The 21945-nt window shown below is 38.2% G+C and overlaps 1 protein-coding gene across 1 annotated transcript; it reads right to left on the bottom strand.

The window, feature by feature from the left end:
- Positions 1-8777: 8777 nt before the first annotated feature.
- On the bottom strand, positions 8778-17561 carry LOC133326268 (uncharacterized). The gene is made up of 3 exons (XM_061534951.1): positions 17520-17561; positions 9582-9992; positions 8778-9500 (listed from the first exon to the last, which is right to left on the bottom strand). Exons 1-3 carry the CDS (start codon positions 17559-17561, stop codon positions 8778-8780), a joined length of 1176 nt encoding a protein of 391 aa, XP_061390935.1.
- Positions 17562-21945: the final 4384 nt, after the last annotated feature.

Raw genomic sequence — 21945 nt, 5'->3', positions numbered from 1 at the left:
CTTCGTAGTTCTTTTTGGACATATTTTGGTCGAAAATGACAGTGTATATCTTTATGTAATTGTCAGTTATGGAAAATTCTCAAAATATGTCAATTTTCTACAATCAATTGGATTGTCCTTGACTTGAAAAAAGTTGCTGTTCGTTAGTCTCGCTAAAACTCGAGTACGGCTGAGCGGATTTTTCTTATCTTAGTTTTCAAATGTTCGTGGAGCTTCAGGGAAGGTTTAAAAGGTGAGAAAAAATCGAAAACCGCAAAAAATTTGCGAAAAAATATTATGAAGCATATTTGCATTTCCACGAATTTAGTATCGAGCTACTATGATCGCACCACGTCGTAGTTGTTATTTTGAGATATTTGGGCAAAAATTTATAGCGTATCAATCCTTTAAGCCTTCATTTGTCAATTATTGAAAATTTTGATTTTTTCCAATTTGATTAACATTGTATTGAAACGTTTTTTATGAAAATTCAAAAAATAATTGAGAATATATCATTGAATGTACACGCGATCATTGTATGTGCACGTTGTCCATAGAATGCACGTACATTTTGGGACAAATGCAAGGATGAAAATCAGAAGATATTCGCAATAGTTTTGATCCTAAGATCCATTCCCTAGATCATTTTTTCTTAAAATATGAATAGTAATAGTTCCATGAGGACACGTTGTTCTTTAAAGTACTTAAAATGTTGCTATGGCACGGGAAATATCAAATCAGGTGGTACCATTATATGGTGGTTATATGCCTAATCGTTGGTCAATGCCTTTGAACTCATAAACACAACACCTCGCATATATCCGATACCACAAATGTGTATCACAGATAAAACTAATATACGATGCCATTTTCTGTGAAAAATTAATTAAGTATATATCAAAAAAACAAGTGATGTTTTTTTCGTATTGAGCCTGTGACTATAAAATTGCAAATACCTTAATATATCAAATAAACTTAAACTTAAATCTAACTTTGCATATCTTCTAATATGTAGATTCCTTAAATCGGTCGGGACATTTATATGGGAACAATGTTACAACACTATGTGACAGTAGGTTGCCCATGCTCTTTAAAAATAATGTACAGACACTCAGGTTGGAAAAAGGGTTAAGAACTTCAAATATGTATGGCGCCTTTTTAATACTTTAGACCAACTCTATGAGAATTTTTGACCAAATAAAACATTACTACCACTTTGGTTTACACACTGGAACCAACTCCCCAAAATACCGAATATTTTGGGTACCGTTATATGGGAGCTACCTCAAAGAGTGGACCAATATAGATACTTTTAGTACGATTCATTCTACCAAATTAAACAACCAAATACCAAATTACTGCCGATTAGATTTAAAAATTATATGAGGGATATTTGGAAGCTTGGGCGAATAAAAAATTTCAGCCAAATACTGAATATTAAGGGATATATATGAGAGCTATCCGAATACTTGGGTCAATATTGATATTATTAATGTAATGTTAAATTTTCAATATCAACTATCATATAAGTAGAACGCCGAAAATTATACATCAACAATATTGCTAGGCAAGACAACGTTTGCCGGGCCCGCTATATATATATATATAGATATACGCATATAATTGATTTTCATAATTTTGTCCCCGGTCCTTTAAAAATTCGACGTTTTTTAGGTTTCATCTGTCCGACTTTACCGCTTTCCTTACTGGTTTATATTAAAATAGTTAGCTAATTTGTTCCGTGTGTTGGGGTTATCCCCATATAGCTGCATCCCACCATTTCTATTTGGTTTACAACAATCGATTGGTAGAATTGTAGTTATATGTATGCTCCCTATATTTTCATTTCAATGAGGCCCAAATAGCTACATCTAGCTTATTCCACTTTCGTTGATATTGCTTTTTTCGTTTCTTATAAAAAATAACGCGCCAAATTTCCTCTTCGACCCACTGTTCGAAATTATCTCATTTATTATTGTTATTGTATTTTTATGATTACTTGTTATATTTGTATGTATGTATGTACATATAAGCATGTACATACATATAATATTAATGGATACATGTGTAACACAATATAAACAAAACACACACTCAAATATTCTTAAAATCGTTTTCGTCGTCGTAGAAAAAAATATTGTTTATAATTTCCCTATGACTCCACCCCTCAACCCCAACCCACTGAGTTCCATTTGTCTGGACGCCGTTCAAACGGCCATCCACGTGTCTCTGACAATGGAGATTTTAGTTACGAGTGCTTTTTATTGTATTTTGTTGTTGTTATTATTATTTTGTTCTTCTTGTTGCCTTAATTCCGTTTTTATTATTTTGTCCGTTTTGTTGTTGCTGTGTCCGCATCGGTTCGCTTGAAAAGAAGGATGCGATTGCCGAAAAATCTTAGGTCTTGTTTTCAATAAAACGCATTCAATTTTCTCCATGTTGATTTTGTGAATTGTTAATTAGTGCGAAATAGAAGAATGAAAAGAACAGAAACATAAGAAAATGTTCTGCTGACATCTTGGGTAGATAATTCAGGGTGGGAGGGTAGTTGGTGGTGGTAGTGCAGAGATGTTGAGTTCTTGTTTTTAAACTACCCGCCATTTGAAAATATCTCGTTACAATTAGTTGGCATTTGGCGTTTGAACAGTGCGCAACAACAAACATTCAGAAGATTGCCATGGAGGTCTGAGGTGAACGTAATCTTTAGATGAGCCGCAGATATAAATAAGAATTTTACTAGTTATATTCCAGGTCCTTCATCAAATATATCATTTGCTAGCAAGGATACAGGTCCACTCATGGTCAAATCTAAAAAAGTCCATATATAGGACTATAGGAAAAAACGGTTAAATGGATTTAATTGTCGCCGACTCTTTAATAAGTACCTGGATTTAAAAAAAGCTTGTCCACGTTGGATAACGAGCAAAAAAAGGCTCATGTCGAAATTTTGAAAAAATGTTAACGATTCTTCAAATGATTTTTATAAGGTGATCAGTGATCCATGATTATAACTCGAATTTAAACAAGCAATCGACCTTGTGAATCTTCAAAGACAGTCAAATCCATCGAAAGTTGTTTGCGAAGAAAACACATCGAAGCAAATGGTCGCATGTTTCATCGGTAAAAGAGGACGTGTGCCTCGTTAACACCCTAGGACAAAGCCTTAGATAAACCAGTAAGCGGAGCAGTATAGTCGGACGGGGCCGACCATACGATACCCTACACAACTACCACAGAACTTTATCTTTCTGTGGATTTTTATTCCAAGCCAGGGCAATATTTCGTAATATGTGCACCCTCTCGCCCGATTAGAGATCAACAGCTCTTCCTTACACTGACATATTTTCCGAATATTTGTAATATTCGGTACACGTCCATATTCCACTCAGCGTGGGTTGTGTTGTGATGTTGTCTTATAATTGTGGCCTCGAAAAAACAACAAAAAATTTAGTTTTCGGTCCACGTTATCCCAAAATTATTATCTGATCATCACCGAAAATTATAGGCGTTGGCCTTGACCATAACTGGAACCTCATGGAACATTTCAAAGCGATCAGCGCTATATTTACGCCCTCTAACGTGGTAATGGGTTACTAAATAATATCTGAATACGTAAGCACCTCTAAATATTTAAGTGTAACTCCCACATCCGAGTACATACGACAATGTAATTAGTATCAATTTAAAGGTCAATCACTCCTCTTGGATATACTGTAAACTTCTCGGGTCTATGTCCTTCAGGGGCAAATATATACGCCATAAAATACAAATTTTGTAATTTTTCACACAAAAGTTTGGGTCCATTTGACCCGTTAAATATTGACCAATCTTTATCAAAACAGGCATGCTTATTCTTTAGCCCGATCCCTTTCTCCATGTAAAATTTCGCGACGTTCGGGCATTAATTGTGGCCATGGGAGCGACAAGAAAAACCGACAAAAATTTAGTATTTGGTCCATTTCATCCCCTAAGTATTAACCGATCTTTACCAAAAACAGTAGGGGTCTTTATTGGCCAGAACCAATCCTACATGTCAAATTTCGTGAAGATTGGTCCATAACTGTGGCCTGTATCGTGTTTACAAATTATAATGGACAGACGGACGGACACACATGTCTAGATCGACTCAGCTAGTCGAGATATGACGATCGGTATACTTAAAGGTGGGTCTAGGACCAATATTTGCGGCGTTACAAACTTTTGGGGCTGCAAAAAACTATAATACCCTGACAACATAGTTGTGTAGGGTATAAATAGAAATTTTAGCTCTTACACATCTGCTCAAACTACCGCCTTTATGACAGGCCAAAACATAGTATTGATGGGTCGTACAGATCGTTCAGGCCTAACCTAATGATTTTTCACATATCTAGAAGAAATGTGAAATCAACGATTTTCGTCGCCAAAAGATGATGTTGAAGCATTCAAAAATCAGGTTTTGTAGATGTCTCGAATTAAAAAAATGGTCAACAAAATATATATGATTTTTCTAAAACCGCAAAACCCCTAAACTTGGACCGATATCGATAACGCATGGTAGTTTGGAACAACCATATAATATTCTAAAATTTCTGCAATTTAGGGGACAATGTTAATTGAGGCTATTCCTAAAGCGGGGCCAATGTGGATTACATTGAGTAGGAATTAGCGAATATTTTGAATTCCATACTTTGTAAGGTATAAACTGACAATTTCGAATAAAAATATTCCCCATACTATGGTCGAATAAGCCTATATGGAAACAACCCCAATGTACGGGACAAATCAGTTACCTTTTTAATATAAACAATTCAAAAAAGTTTCGGTCGGCGTTGCCGTCAGATATATACTCTCAGTCTATGTTACACACTTACATTCTTAGCTGGCTTATGACAGAACGGTTGTTCTATAAGCTGAGCTTATAAAAGATTTCAAGGCGCGTCCGTCTTGTGCGCATTTCATCCAATGAAAGACCATGTTCCGAGATATTGTATTCTACTTGATCTTTCCATCGGATTCGTTGCCTTCCCCTTCTGCATGAACCATTAGTTGGCTCGCTTTTATATGCCTTTTGAGATGGAGCGTAGTCGCTGCAGCTCGATCCCTCTGACTACGTGGTTCATTCGACCACGATATTCAGCGTCGACGCCGATCGGCCCATATATCTTCCGGAGAACTTTTTTTTTCAAACACTCCAAGAGCTATCTCATACGTTTGTCCATGCTTCAGATTCATACAGCAGCACGGATAATATCGAGAGGTGCGAGAGGTGGCCTTGCTTTTGAGTTGCTTACTCAGACCATAGTAGCATCTGTTGGCCAACATTATTCTCCTCCGAATTTCAAAGTTGATGTTATAAGTTTTCTTTATGGCAGTATAGAGGTATATAAAATCTTTGACTACCTCGAAGCTTTAGTTTTCAAGTTCCACAGTTGGTCCGAGTCTACTGGACGTTTTGCACGCTGATACCATCAGCTTGGTCTTCTCGCCATTTAGGTGGCAACTATCGTCGTCGGCATAGGCGAATAACATATGCTGTTTGGTGTACAGAGTGCCAGTTCTGTTCACATTTGCATCTCGTATGACCTTTTGCAGCAGGATGTTAAACAGGTCACACGACAGACTGCCACCTTGTCTGAATCCTCTTTCGGTATTGAAGGGCTCCCAGTGGTCCTTTTCGACTTTAAATGCTTACCTTGTGGTACTTACAGTTATCCTGCATAGCAGGAATGCCGAACGCAGACATGGCGTTAAAAACCTCTGAACGTATAGGGCTGTCGAATGCGGCTTTATAGTCGACGAATAGGTGGAATGTGTTCATGTGTTTTTCGTGAGTCTTTTCCACGATCTGTCGCAGAGTGAAAATCTGGTCAATGGTGGATTTGTCAGCCCCGATGCCGCATTGGTATGGTTCAATGATGTTATTGGTCATTGGCTTCAGTCGTTCACACAGCACGCTGCATAGCACCATATATGTAATGGGAAGAAATTGGCACTTATCGTCTTGTCTCCTTTTTTGTGCACGGGGCACACGATGTTGATGTTCCAATCATTGGGCATTCATTCCACTAGCCAAATTGTTCTAATCAGTTGGTGCATGTCCTGACCAGCATCTGACCATCAGTTCGGCTGGCACCTGCTGCTTTATTGTTCTTCAGCCGATTAATTCCTACTCTTACCTCATCTTGGCTAGGTGGTATACTTTCATTTCTTATTGGTTCTGAGGTATCTTCTTCACCACCACTATTTGATACCATAGATTTTTCAACATGCTCCTTCCAGATCCGCAACACACGGTCTGTATCTGTCACCAGGTTTCCTTCTTCATCTCTACACCAATAAAACCAATAAAATAAAACCAATATTGGTTGGTAAAATTTCCGGACTTCATTCCGACTCCTGTACTCGATTTGCTCACGCTCACGTTTTTTTTGTTCTTTTTTCTGAAAATACGTTTCTCCTCTCTCCTGTTTTCCAGATAAGTCTCCATAGCATTAGGTGTTACTACTGTCTGCAGGGTTGCCATATACGCTGCGTTTTTAACATCAGTAGCATTACGACACTCCTGACCGTACCATAGGTTTATTGATAGTGTCTTTGGTACCCAAGTGTTGCTTTTGCCGCAGTTTGTAGGGTGTGGGCAATTATTAGCCTTTGTGCTTCTATATTATTATCGGGACAGGGATTGCTTACGCCAAGGAAGTGGGTAAGTTCAGCGGAGTACGCTTCTGGCGCTTGTTGTGCTTGCAGCTTTTTGACGTCGATCGCACCTTTGTTGCTACATTAAGACACATGTGAACCTTGGCTGGTCCGAATCGATATTCGCTCCTCGTATCGATCGAAATGATCAATCTGATTTCTCGTTGCTTGATCAGGAGAAATCCAGGTGGCCTTGTGTATATCGATATGCTTGAAACTGGTGCTGTTAAATACCATGTTTTTTGCTGCCGCGATGTCAATCAACTTCATGCCGTTGCCGGATGTTTCTTCAAGGAGGCTGAATTTTCCGACGGTGGGACCAAAAATATTTTCCCTTCCGATTTTTGCATTAAAATCTCCTAGCAGAATTTTAATGTCATGGTCAGGGCAGCGGCCATTTGGCGCTCGTAAAATATATCTTCCATCGGAGCATGGGCGCAAATAAGACTGGTGTAGAAGAACTTTGCTTTTATACGGATTATAGCAACTCGCTCATCTATCGGAGTGAATCTGGAGACGAGGTATTTTATTCTCCTATTAATCATAAATCCGCAGCCAAATTCATGTCTCGTTTCGTGGCAGCTTTAATATAGGGCTAAATCAAATCAGATGATTTACGCCAGACCCTTTCCATCGCATTTCCTGTGAGGCAATAATATCGGCTTTATACTTCTTGAGTACATCCGCCAAGGCGAAAATTGCGCCTATTCTGTGCAAGGAGCGCACATTCCAAGTGCAGATTCGCAGATCGTGGTCCTTTATACGTTTGCGGTGATCGCCAACATTGGGGGGTTTGATGTTCACTTTCGTTGCTTTTTCATAGTAAGGGGGGTTTTTCGAGTGTTAAAACAAACAAACCCAACACCTCAACCCATTTTTTTATAGTTCTTATGGGTGAAATCGCGGCACATATCAGCTGACTATTTCAACAGTTACCCCAGTTGACACCGCGGGAAGTCAGTGTCCACAATTGAGATGAAAGAGGAACCAAGATAAGGTTGGGCTTTGCCATGTTAAATCCAATCAGAGCCGCTGCTTGGTATCTATCATCCCCTACGTCACCGGACGCTTGACAAACTGTCGTTTAAAATTGTTCTTAAATGTGGTTAAGGGTTCGAGAGGGACTTAATCGTTGCCCATAGTTACAATGTCGCAACATTTCAGATGGTGTAACTATTTGTTCTTCTGCTTCGCGACTAATCTGCTGACCTCCAACGTGAGTTTCCTGAACCTGAGTTCTGCTGGGTTAGATCGAGGTAGCCCATTCGGTTCGTTTGGAAGAGAAACTGCCTCTGCTGGAAAATTAGGCATCATCTGGTATCATACTTCTAGCGTCTGCAGCTGCAATGATGTCCCAGAATTTTCTTTCTGCTACCCAAACATCTCGGAATCGCATGTCGATGAACTCTCTGAACCCCTGCAGTTGGCTTTTCTATTTCCTATGGCCAAGGAAAGTGCGGCGTTCACAGGTGGTGAAATCAAGTGGTCTGCAGATATAGTCGATTATGTAGAGGAACTGCGATCTTTACCCCCGTATTCTGATGGGGATATCCTCATTCACGTTGCAAAACGTGGAGATACCAATTTTCTCTGCCACCATAAGATATTCTGTAGGTCTATTGAACATATAGGAATTTTTGCATGTATTCTATAAAACCAAGGCTTTCTAAAAGTCTTCCTTACAAGGAATACCTTATAAGGCCCTTACATTGAACATATACTAAAGATCATATTAAAAAACGTTCTTTAGTCTTTTATATACGAACATTTACCTATGCCCGGCAGAGGGTCCCTTTTGGGAGACCTGTAGCACTTTCCAGCATACTTACCGCATGCTCTCCCATATTATGAAAACATGTGTTTGTATTTGTATTTTTTTTTTTTGATAAATATAATTACGATTGCATAATGAATAATTTATTTCAATCTGGGCGGAGCTTGGTAGGAGTCTTGTGCATTACGTACTTTATAATTTACATAGGTATTTTGTTGTTGTATGTTTGTTTGTTAGTAGTAGTCATGATAACAATTAAGGACACTTTTTTTGCATACATACATACATATATAAATATACAATTCGGAATAAGGATATACAAACTAATACAATTCCAAATGATGGCTTATTCTACTTCTAGCCACGTTTCCAATGTTGTGGAACTGGAACGCAAACTGGATTTAGCCGGTGAATTATTTAGATGGTGATTGGCATCGAAGACGGGAAAATCATCGTCCTCCAACGAATTGCCATTGATGTCCCATTTGACAACTGGGGTTAGTTTGAAGAAGGCATCACGTTGTTCGCCAATAAACAGCTGATGATAATTACCATCGGTAATACAACCTAGACTAACATTGAGTGGAAGCAAATTTTGATTAGAGGGCTGGGCAGGGTGGTGGTGATGGTGATGTTGATACGACAGCTGTGGTTGGTTTGATGAAAATTGCTGAAGCTCCAATTGATGTTCAGTGGGACTTTTTTTGGATTCCTGGAATTCACAGGCATTAATGGCAAGCGGTTGCAATTGAAAGCCTCTAGTGGTATCAACCTCCCGCTTCGAATCGGAAAGGCATCGACTATGATTTGAGGAAGTAAATATTTGGTTATCGATACCATTGAGATTATTACGAGCAGAACAAATGGTGTTGTTGTTGTTATTTTGATTTTGCAATAGATTGGTGGTATTTATAAAATCTTCATCCCCGTCATCGTCATCGCGTGGCAGGGCCAAATCCTCATTCACATCTTCATCGTGAATTATGTAATTATCTAGACTACAGGTGGACGGCGTATGACGTAAATAACGGACATCTTCTTTGTACTTGACCTTTTCGAAAACCACCTCCTGTTTCTGTGCCACCTCTTCGAAATCTTCCTCTTCATTGAAAAATGAGGTGGGTCTCTCCCGACTGCACTCCCGTCCGGCATTCTTATTAAATTCCGGATCATAGGGTATTATTTCGGAGGCGGTATCACTGCGTAACTGTTGAAGACGTTGAAATTCATAACCATCAGCGGTGAGAAATAATTTGGAGGTAAGACTTTGTAGAACCGGCTTTTCGGAATTCAGATCATCTAAATGTAGGGGTAATTTTCGTTTGTGGGATTCTTTTGTGATATCCTCTCTAGACGAGTGGGAGGAGGGTGCTTTGTCTTTATGTTTCTTGTTGCAAGTGGAGAATTTTTGTTGTTGCAACTGTTGCGGTTGCATTGAAATATTTTCATTCTGATTGATATCCCTTTCCTTGGCCTCCACAGAGATGTCAACGTCTGTTGATATGTCCTCTTCCTCAAGACGTTTTAGGAAAATTTGTTTATTGGAAATTTTACGAATGAGCTGGAAAGAGAAATATATAGGTTAATATAGACAAAAATGTATATGTAAGAAAAAAAGAGTAATGTGAATTAGCATTACGGGAATTGAAAATCCGCACATCCGATAAATATATAGTTAACTGTCTCTGGTTTAGATCTATGGAAGAAAAATATATTTGTTTCTATACGCCGAAGGAACTCCCCTGCAGCGAAGTTTGAAACGTTGGATCGTGAACTTATGAGCGAATAGGATAGAGTTCTCCAGGGTCTAGTGATATCTTCGGAACTGTTTAACCTCTACCTTTTTGATACTCCACGGCGTTTGGCCAAGAAATGAGGTCAATGATATAGCAGAGTTTATTCCATACGAGGAATAGGAAATATCGGCCACTTGGGCAATGGTCAGACTATTTACTCCATTGGGCAGCAGAGTTTCTTCCATACGAGGAATAGGAAATATCGGCCACTTTGGCAATGGCCAGACTATTTACCCTATTGACAGCAGAGATGCGGATAGATTTGAATATGCATAATGCCCACGACTTATTATCCCAAGGTTCTATGGGTCATATTCCCTCCCTCCCACTTTTATTAGACGCACACTCCCTCAATCATACGCTCACTCTACAGCTATCCACGATAAGGTCAGGAGTGGGAACACGGTTCTTAAGTCATCAGCCGGCAGAACTTAGTTAGTTGATAAATAAACCTTGTTGACAAACTGGAGGCTGCAAATGGGTGGTGTCTCCTCATGACTTAGATGTACCCCATACATGAGGAGACGGATATTCTTCCTGTGCGTCAACACAACAAGACGTTGTCGATGCAATATCTGACCAAGAAATGAGGTCAATACCTATATCATTTATATAGCAGAGTTTCTTCCATACGAGGAATAGGAAATATCGGCCACTTGGGCAATGGTCAGACTATTTACCCCATTGACAGCAGGGATGCGGATAGATTTGGTCTATATGTCCATAATGGCCACCATTATGATCCCAAGGTTCTATGGGTCATATTCCCTCCCTCCCCCCTCCTTTATTAGACACACACTCCCTCAATCATACGCTCAGTCTACAGCTATCCACGATAAGGTCAGGAGTAGGAACACGGTTCTTAAGTCATCAGCCGGCAGAACTTAGTTAGTTGATAAATAAACCTTGTTGACAAACTGGAGGCTGCAACTGAGTGGTGTCTCCTCATGTCTTAGATATACCCCATTCATGAGGAGACGAATATTCTTCCTGTGCGTCAACACAACAAGACGTTGTCGATGCAATATCTGATTGGAGAATAGAGAATAGAGCTTCTAAATCAACAGTTCTATCAAACTGAATTGAGAAAGCGAACCAGATTGAGTAAAGAACAAGTAAAAAAGCGTTAAGTTCCGCCGGGCCGAACTTTGGATACCCTCCACCATAGAAATACTGACAAATTTTTGAAATGAAAACATTCTTCTTACCGATTGTTGTAAACCAAATAGAAAATTCAGCAATTTCAATGGGGGTTTTCCTAAAATCTCAAAACCGTAAAATGTTGACATATATTATTAACGCATGGTACGGTGAAGCATGTGTATAAAATCCTGAACATACTCCAATTTAGAGGGCGATATTATATGAGGCATACTAAAGCGGGACCAATATTGACAATATTGTTTAGGAATTAGCAACTACATGGTGTTTTCATTATATAAGGGGTTAGGTCTAATTAAGGGCCGATGTAGCTTTTAAAATAAAAAAGGGGGTTACAGCAAATTCGGTTGAAAAACGGGCTCAAGAACCCCAAAATACCGAAAATTGGAGGGTACCCTTTTACGGTGGCTACCCGAAAAAATGAACCTATATTTATAAGTTTTTGTGGAGAGATGTGCTACGCAATAAGTACTCAAAGTACCAAATTTCAGCGAATTCGGTTGAAAAACGGGCTCAAGAGCCCCAAAATACCGAAATTTGGGGGTAACCTTATATGAGGGCTACCCGAAAAAACGGACCTATATCAATAGTTTTTTTGTGGAGAGATTTGATACCCTATAAGAACTCGAAGATATATACTTTACAAACGGAAAAACAAAACTAATATACCCTCCATACTATGGTGGAGGGTATAAAAAAGGGGTTATATGGGGACTACCCCAAAAAGGGGGCGAATATTAATAATTTTTGGTAGAGAGATTTGTTACCCTATACGACTACAAAATACCAAATTGCAGCAAATTCGGTTGAAAAACGCGCTCAAGAACACCAAAATACCGAAAATTAGGGGTACCCTTATATGGGGGCTATCCGAAAAAAATTGACTTATATTCATAATTTTTTGTGGAGAGATTTTGTACCTATTAAGAACTCAAAATATTAAATTACAGCTAATTCGGCGGAAAAATACGATCAAAACACCCAAAATACGGAAAAGTAGGAGGTACCGTTATATGGGTGCTACCAAAAAAGTGGACCTATATTTATATTTTTTTTATGGAGACATTTAGTACCCAATAAGAACCCAATGTAGCCAATTTCAGCGAATTCGTTTGAAAAACGCCCTCAAGAACCCCCTAAATACCGACAATTAGGGTGTACCCTTATATGGGAGCTATGCCTAAACGTGGACCAATAAAGCCCATTATCGAACTTGACCTGCCTGCACACAAATCTATCTCAATTCGTTTAGACGCTATTACAACAGACAGACGGACATGGCTATATCGTCATTGCCATACGCTGATCAAGAATATATATACTTTATAGGGTCGGAAATGGTTATTTCGATGTGTTACAAACGGAAAAACAAAATTAATATACCCTTCACACTATGGTGGAGGGTATAAAAATACGTACCCGCAAAAGCTACTGCAACAACAATCTTTGGAATTTTAAATACCATGGTTCAGTTTTGAAACTTTGACTTTGTGAGGCTATAACCATGTGAAAAATTCATCCAATTCAAACGGGGGTTTAAGAAGAGTTGCTTGTTTTTCCTTTGACTATGTTCCTGCCACATAAAGTTGTTCGAACCCGGTGCTTCGAAAATGTATGGTTTTTTTTTGGCGGATGTGCCATTTTGAGTACGCTGTTGTTGTTTTTTTGGATTCTATCTCAAAGCAAAATTTTTAGATTTATAAGTTGTATTAGTTCACCCATCCCAATTCCACCATCATAAGTTGTCCGATCTTGGCGGTCCCGATGTATTCAAAATGTTCAAGTTGAACCAGTAAGGAAAGTAGTAAAGTCGGACGAGGCCGACTATATGATACTCTTTACCACTTTGGGTATATACAAATCTAGCATAACAAATGCCATCCCCTCGATAGAACAGACATAGTACCTTTGAAGGACCATTGACATGAAGTCGGACGACATTAATTATGTGATCCATATAGATATATGAACTGATTTTAATTAATGCAGACATACATGTGTCTATCATCATATTCCTGTCAACCTAACCTAAAAAAGTTATTTAGTATTGCTAATATGCCACTAGAGGGCGGAAATGCCGCGCTGATTGCTTTGAAATATTACATGAAGTTCCGGTTATGGTCAAATATCACGAAGTATTACCCAGATATACAGAATATAGAATCCCAGAAAGTTAGGTTTTCGTGGTAATTATGTAGGGTATCACATCACACCTTTCGTCCGTCCGACCGCCGACTATACTGCTCCGCTCACTGTTTTTTATATATTAATTTTGTATATTAATTTTGTCATTCCGTTTGTAACTGATCGAAATATTCTTTCCGAAACTATAAAGTATATACATTCTTGATCAAGGTAAAATTCTAAGACGACCAGCCATGTCCGTCCGTCTGTTGTAATCACGCTATCTTCTGAAGGAATTGAGGTAGGGTGCTGAAATTTTTCATAGGTTTGTCATTTGTCTGCAGGCAGGTCAAGTTCGAAGATGGAATATATCGGTCCACGTTTAGGCATAGCTCCCATATAAGGGTACCCCTCAATTTTCGGTATTTTGGGGTTCTTGAGCGCGTTTTTCAACCGAATTCGTTGAAATTTGGTACATTGTTTTGGTAGCTCCCATATAAGGGTACTTTTCGGTATTTTGGGTACCAAAATTCGCTGAAATTTGCTATATTGGGTTCCACAAATAATTATAAATATTGGTCGACTTTTTCTGGTAGCCCCATATAACGGTAACTCCTAATTTGCAGTATTTGGGGGGGGTGGGGGTTGGTGTTGATCTTATTTTCGCACCGAATTGGCTGTAATTAAGTATTTTGAGTTCTTAATAGGTTTCAAATCACTCCACAAAAAATTATGAATAAAGGTCAATTTTTTCGAATAGCCCCGCTATGTATAAGAATACCCCCAATTTTCGGTATTTTGAGGTTCTTAAGCGCGTTTTTCAGCCGAATTCGCTGCAATTTGGTATTTTGTAGTTGTATATGGTAACAAATCTCCCTACCAAAAATGTTTAATATTCGCCCCCCTTTTTGGAGTCGTCCCTATATAACCCCCCTTTTTATACCCTTCACCACACTGTGGTACAGGGTATTATGTCTTTGTGCGTATGTTTGTAACAGGCAAAAGGAAACGAGATAGACACATGGTTCCTTTTGAGAATATGCATAGAATCACTTTCTGAGTCGATTTATGCATGTCCTTCCGTCCGTCCGTCCGTCCGTCTGTCTGTCCATGTTAAATAGTAAAGAAAGTACAGGTCGCATTTATGATCCGAATTGTATGAAATTTGGCACAGGTCGCTTATTTGACCCAAGGACTAACCCTATTGAAATTGGGAAAAATCGGTTCAGATTTAGATATAGCTCCCATATATAGTTTCGTCCGATTTAATGTAAATTTGACACAGCGTACTGAATTAGGTCTAGAATAATGTGTGTTAAGTTTCATGAAAATCTGTTGAGATTTAGATATAGCTCCCATAAATATTTTTGTCCGATTTAATGTAAATGGTGTACCAAAGGTCCTATATAGCTTTCGATTTGCACGAAATTTGGCATAGTGTACTGCATTAGGTCTAGAATGATGTATGTTAAGTTTCCTGAAAATCGGTTGAGATTTAGATATATCTCCCATATATATATTCGTCCGATTTAATGTAAATGGTGTACCAAAGTCCCTATATATCTTTCGATTTGCACGAAATTTGACACAGCGTACTGAATAAATTCTAGAATGATGTGTGCTAAGTTTCGTGGAAATCGGTTCAAATTTAGATATAGCTCCCATATATATTTTCGTCCGATTTAATGTAAATGGTACACCAAAGTCCCTATATAACTTTCGATTTACATGAAATTTGGCATAGTGTACTGAATTAGATCTTAAATGATGTGTGTTAAATTTCTTGAAAATGGTCAAGATTTAGATATAGCTCCTCTATATCTGACCAAATGAAATATTTAGAATAGGTTGCAGAATGACATGTTTATGGATTCAATTTCATTTTACTGGTCTTTCAAAAATGCGACGTCTGTTAGGATTCATCTGTTGAATATACCCAAAGTGGTGAAGGGTATCATGTAGTCGGCCCCGTCCGACTTTACTACTTTCCTTTCTGATTTATTTTAAAACAGTTATATGATTTGTTCCGTGTTTGGGTATGGTTCTATGACTCTATTGTAATCATTTCATGTGCGGAAACCTTATATATATATTCATATATATGAACTGTAACCCGCATTTAGGCCTAGCCCCTGTGTGGGAGGTACCAGAAGGAGTGGACCAATATTCCCCATATTCGAACTTGAACTAAGTTTGGAAGAAATAATAAGATGGGCAAAGTTTGGATGAAATCAAAATATTTGAAACAAATTTGGTCCAAAGAAACATGGGATCTAGGACCAATATTTAGAACCATAATCGGTTTGTAGAATTGTCGGTATAGGTACTCTTTTTGGTATGTTCCCTATATTTTAATTTTAAGTAACTTTCAGTATATCTATGGTATATATTGAGGGTATCCGAAGTTCGGCCCGGCCGAACTTATCGCTTTTTCACTTGTTATTTGTTATAATTTCTATCATAGTGCGGAATTGATTGTTTCTCCAGAATTTATATTAATTATTTCTCCGAAGCACTGTATAATCAGCTTCATGCATTCGTATATGGTGTCTGTAAGGAGTGGTGTTGAGAAAACCGAACGTACAATATCCTACATAAATCAAAACCAGATTGCCACATTTCCATTATTTGATTTTCAAATAGTTTTTTCCTCGTTTTTATACCCTACACAACTATGTTGTCAGGGTATTATAGCTTTGTGCAGCCCCAAGAGTTTGTAACGCCGCGGAATATTGGTCCTAGACCGACCTCATTTCTCGACTAGCTGAGTCGATCTACACATGTGTGGCAGTCCGTCCGTTCGTCCGTTTGGTAATGATCGGTTAATATTTAGGGGATGAAATGGACCAAAAACTTTATTTTTGTCTGATTTTCTGGTCGCTCCAGAGGTCGCAATTTTTACATGGAGAAGGGGATCGGGCCAATTAATAGGCATACCTGTTATGATAAAGCTCGGTCAATATTTAGCGGGTCAAATGGACCCTGACTTTTGTGTGAAAAACGACAAAATTTGTATCCTATAGCGTATAGATTTACCCCTGAAGGACATAGATTCGAGAAGTTCATAGTATATCCAAGAGGAGTGGTTGACCTTTAAATTGATACCAATTATATTGTCGTATGTACTCGGATGTGGGAGTTACACTTAAATATTTACAGGTGCTTACGTATTCATATATTATTTAGTAACCCATTACCACACTAGAGGTCGGAAATATACCGCTCATCGCTTTGAAATTTTCCATGAGAATCCAGGTATGGTCAAGGACAAAACAACCCACGGTGAAGGGAATCTGGGTAAGTAATTAGAAGGACTGTACTGAATATTAGTAATATTTGTTTAGGGGTGGGTGAGGGTCAAGATGGTGCAAACATCACGAAATATTGCCCAAGCTCAGAATGTATTACCACAGAAAGTTAAAAACTTAGTTGGTCGCCCCGTCCGACTATACTGCTCCGATCAAGTCTTATATTCTTCGTCGTCCGACATTCCTTAAATGTATTTAACTTTAAAACAGCTACGATAAATAACCTAAAACCTCAATTTAAGTTTTCCCCATTTGTGTTTCCTTTCTAAGAAAACAAGTTATTTTAAAATATCCTGCGGAAGTACAAGCGCCATAAATTCCATGAAATATTTTTAGGCCTGCTATAGAATGCCTCCCTTCTGTCATGCTCTAGAAAAATTTCCATATTTATTTTATAATTTCCTGTTTTGTGGTCATTAACATGGGGCTCCGTCAATACTAGATTGTCCGACACAAACAATAGCAACAACAACAACCACAACAAAAAACACAAAACGTTACAAGGATAAATGTCCATGTATTGTTACGGGTTTCTAAATCAATATTATTGATTTAGCTGTGGGTGAATACAAAAACTAACAAAATAGCTAACAAAATAGTTGGGGGTTTCTCCTTCTACTCCTCCTCACCTCTCCAACTAATTACTTGTTCGGTCATAAAACGTGATAGACACACTCGCGCGCAACAACGGACACTTACCTTAATGCAGGATTTTTTGGTACGTTTTAATAGGTGAGACATGTTGCCTTGGTGTTAATGCTGCTGCTGTTGTTGTTTTTCTTTTTGTTAATTTTTTCAAAATTCTTAAAGCCATTAGTAATTAAGAATTTTAAATTTAATTTATGTATTTGTTGTTGTTATTTGTAATAGCTCTGCTTTTAACTATTTTCTTTTCTTCTTTTTCGTTTAATTTTCTTTAAAATTATTTTTGTTATCACATCTTTCAACCAAACAATGGAATAGAATAACACAATACCCGACGGATTATTTCTTGTTAACAGCAGCGGCAGCAGTTAGCGCACTGGCTGGCTGGCTGGTTGTCTAACGCGTTAAACCCCCAAAATGTGACTGCATTACCATGGATAACAGAGTGGCCTACTAAGTGGGGGTCATACGCTGTTTGCCACAGCCAGCGAACATGGCTGCCTTCCGTCCTGCCTTCCTGTCTGACATCCATTCACGGTATGGCCTGGCGTTTTCAGTTAGTCAATGTTTAACAGCTTAACACCCATTTCTCAATAAATGGAATGGATGTGTGTGTGTGTTATTGCTGCCGACGTTCATTTTCGGACAACGAGAATTGAGCGTTTTTTTTTTGGATGACAAGGATAAGGTTTTGGGTTTTGGTTTTGCTTTCGTAACAATTTCCATGCTGCTTAAAGTTCATTCAATTTACGTAGTGTATACTCGGTTACGTTGTATTTGATATTACTACAATGTTATGTACATGTGTATATACGTAACTATATCATAGAGACGCGTGTATACTCGGTTGTGCGATGGGTATAGGGTTACCATGCGATGCGGATTTTTATACCCTTCACCAAACTGTGCTACAGGGTATTATGTCTTTGTGCACATGTTTGTAACAGCAAAAGGAATCGAGATAGACCCATGATTTCTTTTGAGAGTAGGCATAGAATCACTTTCTGAGTCCGTCCGTCCGTCTGTAGATGTTAAATTGTAAAGAAAGTACAGGTCGCATTCAGAAGTCATTTGGCCCAAGGACGAACCCTATTGAAGTTGGGAAAACCCGGTTAAGATTTAGATATAGCTCCTATATATATTTTCGTCCGATTTTATGTAAATGGTGCACTAAAGTCCCTATATATCATTCGATATGCACGAAATTTGTTATAGCCTAATGATTTAGGTCTAGAATGGTGTTTGTTAAATTTCCTGAAAATCGGTTCAGATATAGATATAGCTCCCATATATATTTTCGTCCGATTTTATGTAAATGATGCACTAAAGTCTCTATATATCAATCGATATGCACGAAATTTGGCATAGTGTACTGAATTAGGTCTAGAATGGTGTGTGTTAAATTTTATGAAAATCGGTTCAGATTTAGATATAGCTCCCATATATATTTTCCTCCGATTTTATGTAAATGGTGCACAAAAGTCCCTATATATCATTCGATATGCACGAAATTTGGCATAGCGTAATGAAATAGGTCTAGAATGATATGTGTCAAGTTTTCTGAAAATCGGTTCAAAGTTAGATATAGCTCCCATATATATTTTCGTCCGATTTTATGTAAATGGTGAACAAAAGTCCCTGTATATCCTTTGATGTTCTCGAAATTTGGCATAGCGTACTGAATTAAGTCTAGAACGATGTGTGTTAAATTTCATGAAAATCGGTTCAGATTTCGATATAGCTCCCATATATATTTTCGTCCGATTTAAAGTAAATGATGCACCAAAGTCCCTGTAAATCTTTCGATGTGCACGAAATTTGGCATAGCGTAATGAAATAGGTCTAGAATGGTGTGTGTTAAATTTTCTGAAACCCGGTTCAGATATAGATATAGCTCCCATATATATTTTCGTTCGATTTAATGTAAATTGTGCACCAAAGTCCCTGTAAATCTTTCGATGTGTACGAAATTTGGCATAGTGTACTGAATTAGGTCTAGAATGGTGTTTGTTAAATTTCATGAAAATCGAGTCAGATATAGATATAGCTCCCATATATATTTTCGTCCGATTTTAAGTAAATGATGCACTAAAGTCCCTATATATCACTCGATATGCTCGAAATTTGGCATAGCGTAATGAAATAGGTCTAGAATGGTGTGTGTTAAATTTTATGAAAATCGGTTCAGATTTAGATATAGCTCCCATATATATTTTCGTCCGATTTAATGTAAATGGTGCACCAAAGTCCCTGTAAATCTTTCGATGTGCACGAAATTTGGAATAGCGTACTGAATTAGGTCTATAACGATGTGAAAATCGGATCAAATTAAGATATAGCTCCCATATATATTTTTTCGTCCGATTTTAGGTAAATAGTGCACCAAAGTTTCTATGTGAACGCAATTTGGCATAGCGTACTGAATTGAGACTAGAATGATGAGTGGTATCGGTGCGGATTTAAATCTAGCTCTCCCTATGTGAATGGTACACTAAAGTCCCTATATATCCTTCGATTTGCACGAAATTTGGCATAACATGCCGAAGTGGGTCTAGAATGTTTTGTGTTACGTTTCGAGAAAATCGGTTCAGATTTCGATTTAGCTCCCACATATACATATATATTCGTTCGATTTTACATAATTGGTGCACAAAACTCCTAATATTTGTCCGATTAACACGAAATTTTGCACAACGTATCAAATTGAGACTTACGTTGATGGCGTTATTGCGTTTTGTTGAAATTGGTACATATGCAACCATAGCGTCAATATGTATTTCGAACGGGTGTCTGATTGCGATTAAATTTTTAACAGAGGTACGTGCCGTTTTCCATAATTTATTCCATGGTACTCAAACGACTCTAAATCTGCCAGAATGAAGTTGAAATTGGTATAGGTTGCAGAAAGGCATGAGTATGTTCCTTTGAGTGCGCATTGATATGCAAAGTGGTGAAGGGTATCATATAGTCGGCCCAGTCCGACTTTACAACTTTCCTTACTGGTTTATTATATATGATAGTTTCGGAAAAGATTATTTGAATAGGAGACCTTCTAGGTCTCTTAAAAAATTTCTTTCAAAACTGTACGCCTTAGGCCGTCAAGGTCCTTCAAAAATTCTTTTAAAAATCTACGCTTTAGGCCTTCAGGGTCCTTAAAAAATTATTTAAAAAACCCACGCCTTAACTGCTCAAAAAATTATTTTATAAAAATCCACTTCACTTGTCTTCAAAAATCCTTTTAAAATTTAAAAACTATTTCCTTTCTCCTTTTCAGGTATTTCTATTGGCCCATTGTGATAAGTGTATGTTTTCTACATACTATAGTATATACGAAGCTTGATCAAAAAAATTCAGTTAATGTCAATGTGGCGGCTGTTGGTTAGCCCAAAGTTTTCGCTGGAAGAGCTTCGGCTCGATGTGGAGTTGCAGTATCAATCGGGTGCCTGACCCATAGAAAGGCAGATGTTTAGATTGTCCTCGGCTCCTCACCAATGAGGAACTGAAGCTTAGCGGCGGATCTTCGAATTGGTATCGGCGGGTTGGCTTCAGAGTGCTCTTTGAGTACTCTGGGCTTTTCCAATGGGGCGCTAGTCGACGCTCAATTTCAACACTTAATGGTCCACCATGGTTAAAGCCGTTAAGACGGTGCAAAATTCTTAATGGGATTTTCAACATGAATTATTTCGCGCAAACGGCGCATAACTTCACGGCAGTGTTCCTTATTGACCAGAAATCATGATAAACCACGACATTGCAGTCGAATAAAACGGTGAGCAAAAACTTCGACATTTGACGGTCTTATTTAAACCGGGTATGCAACAATTAAACACATGTTCAACGATCCATAGTTGAGTCGATCCAGAACGAACTAGTTCAATGGAACTATTCTGCAAATGGTACTAGATCCGATTCTTTCGTTCTAGTAACTTTTGTTCCAGTAGTTCCTTTTGCTCGTGTAGCCTTTAACAGGGGTTTAAATCCAAAGTTGACGGGATCTATAAAACGTTAATTCACCAGGTCGCGTTTAGGTATATGCGCCTGTATTTTTAAAGATTTTGGATACGTCTTCCAAAGACGACACTCGCTAGTTCGCAAATCTCTTTAAAATAAAACAAATAAAAACCTCGCTAAGTCCGGTCGACCGAGCTTTTGTAGGAATATTTTCAAAAAAGTGCCCAAATACCGCCCCCCAAAAACAGAAATGTGGAAGGTACTGTTATATAGGGTCTAACCTAAAGAGTGGACTAAAGTAAATTGGAACACCGCATATAATTGAAGTAATTGTGAAGTGTTTCCAAATAGAATCCTCGCCGTGACAATAGCACATCATCAGGGCATGTTAGCAGCTATCATCTTTCAGGTGGTAGAAGTTAACAAAATCACATAGCGGTGATCTTTGATATTCCCCTGCCACCTTCAAAAGACACGATCCTTTTTACTCCAGTCATCCCTAAATCGGTTCAGACAGATCGGTTCACAA

Source organism: Musca vetustissima, unplaced genomic scaffold, assembly GCF_032173495.1.
Source record: "Musca vetustissima isolate MV318-11 ecotype Yass unplaced genomic scaffold, APGP_CSIRO_Mvet_v1 utg15341, whole genome shotgun sequence".
Classification (NCBI taxonomy): Eukaryota; Metazoa; Arthropoda; class Insecta; order Diptera; family Muscidae; genus Musca; species Musca vetustissima.
Note: the sequence above shows the minus strand (reverse complement) of the source record. Positions and strands in the feature narration are given on the sequence as shown.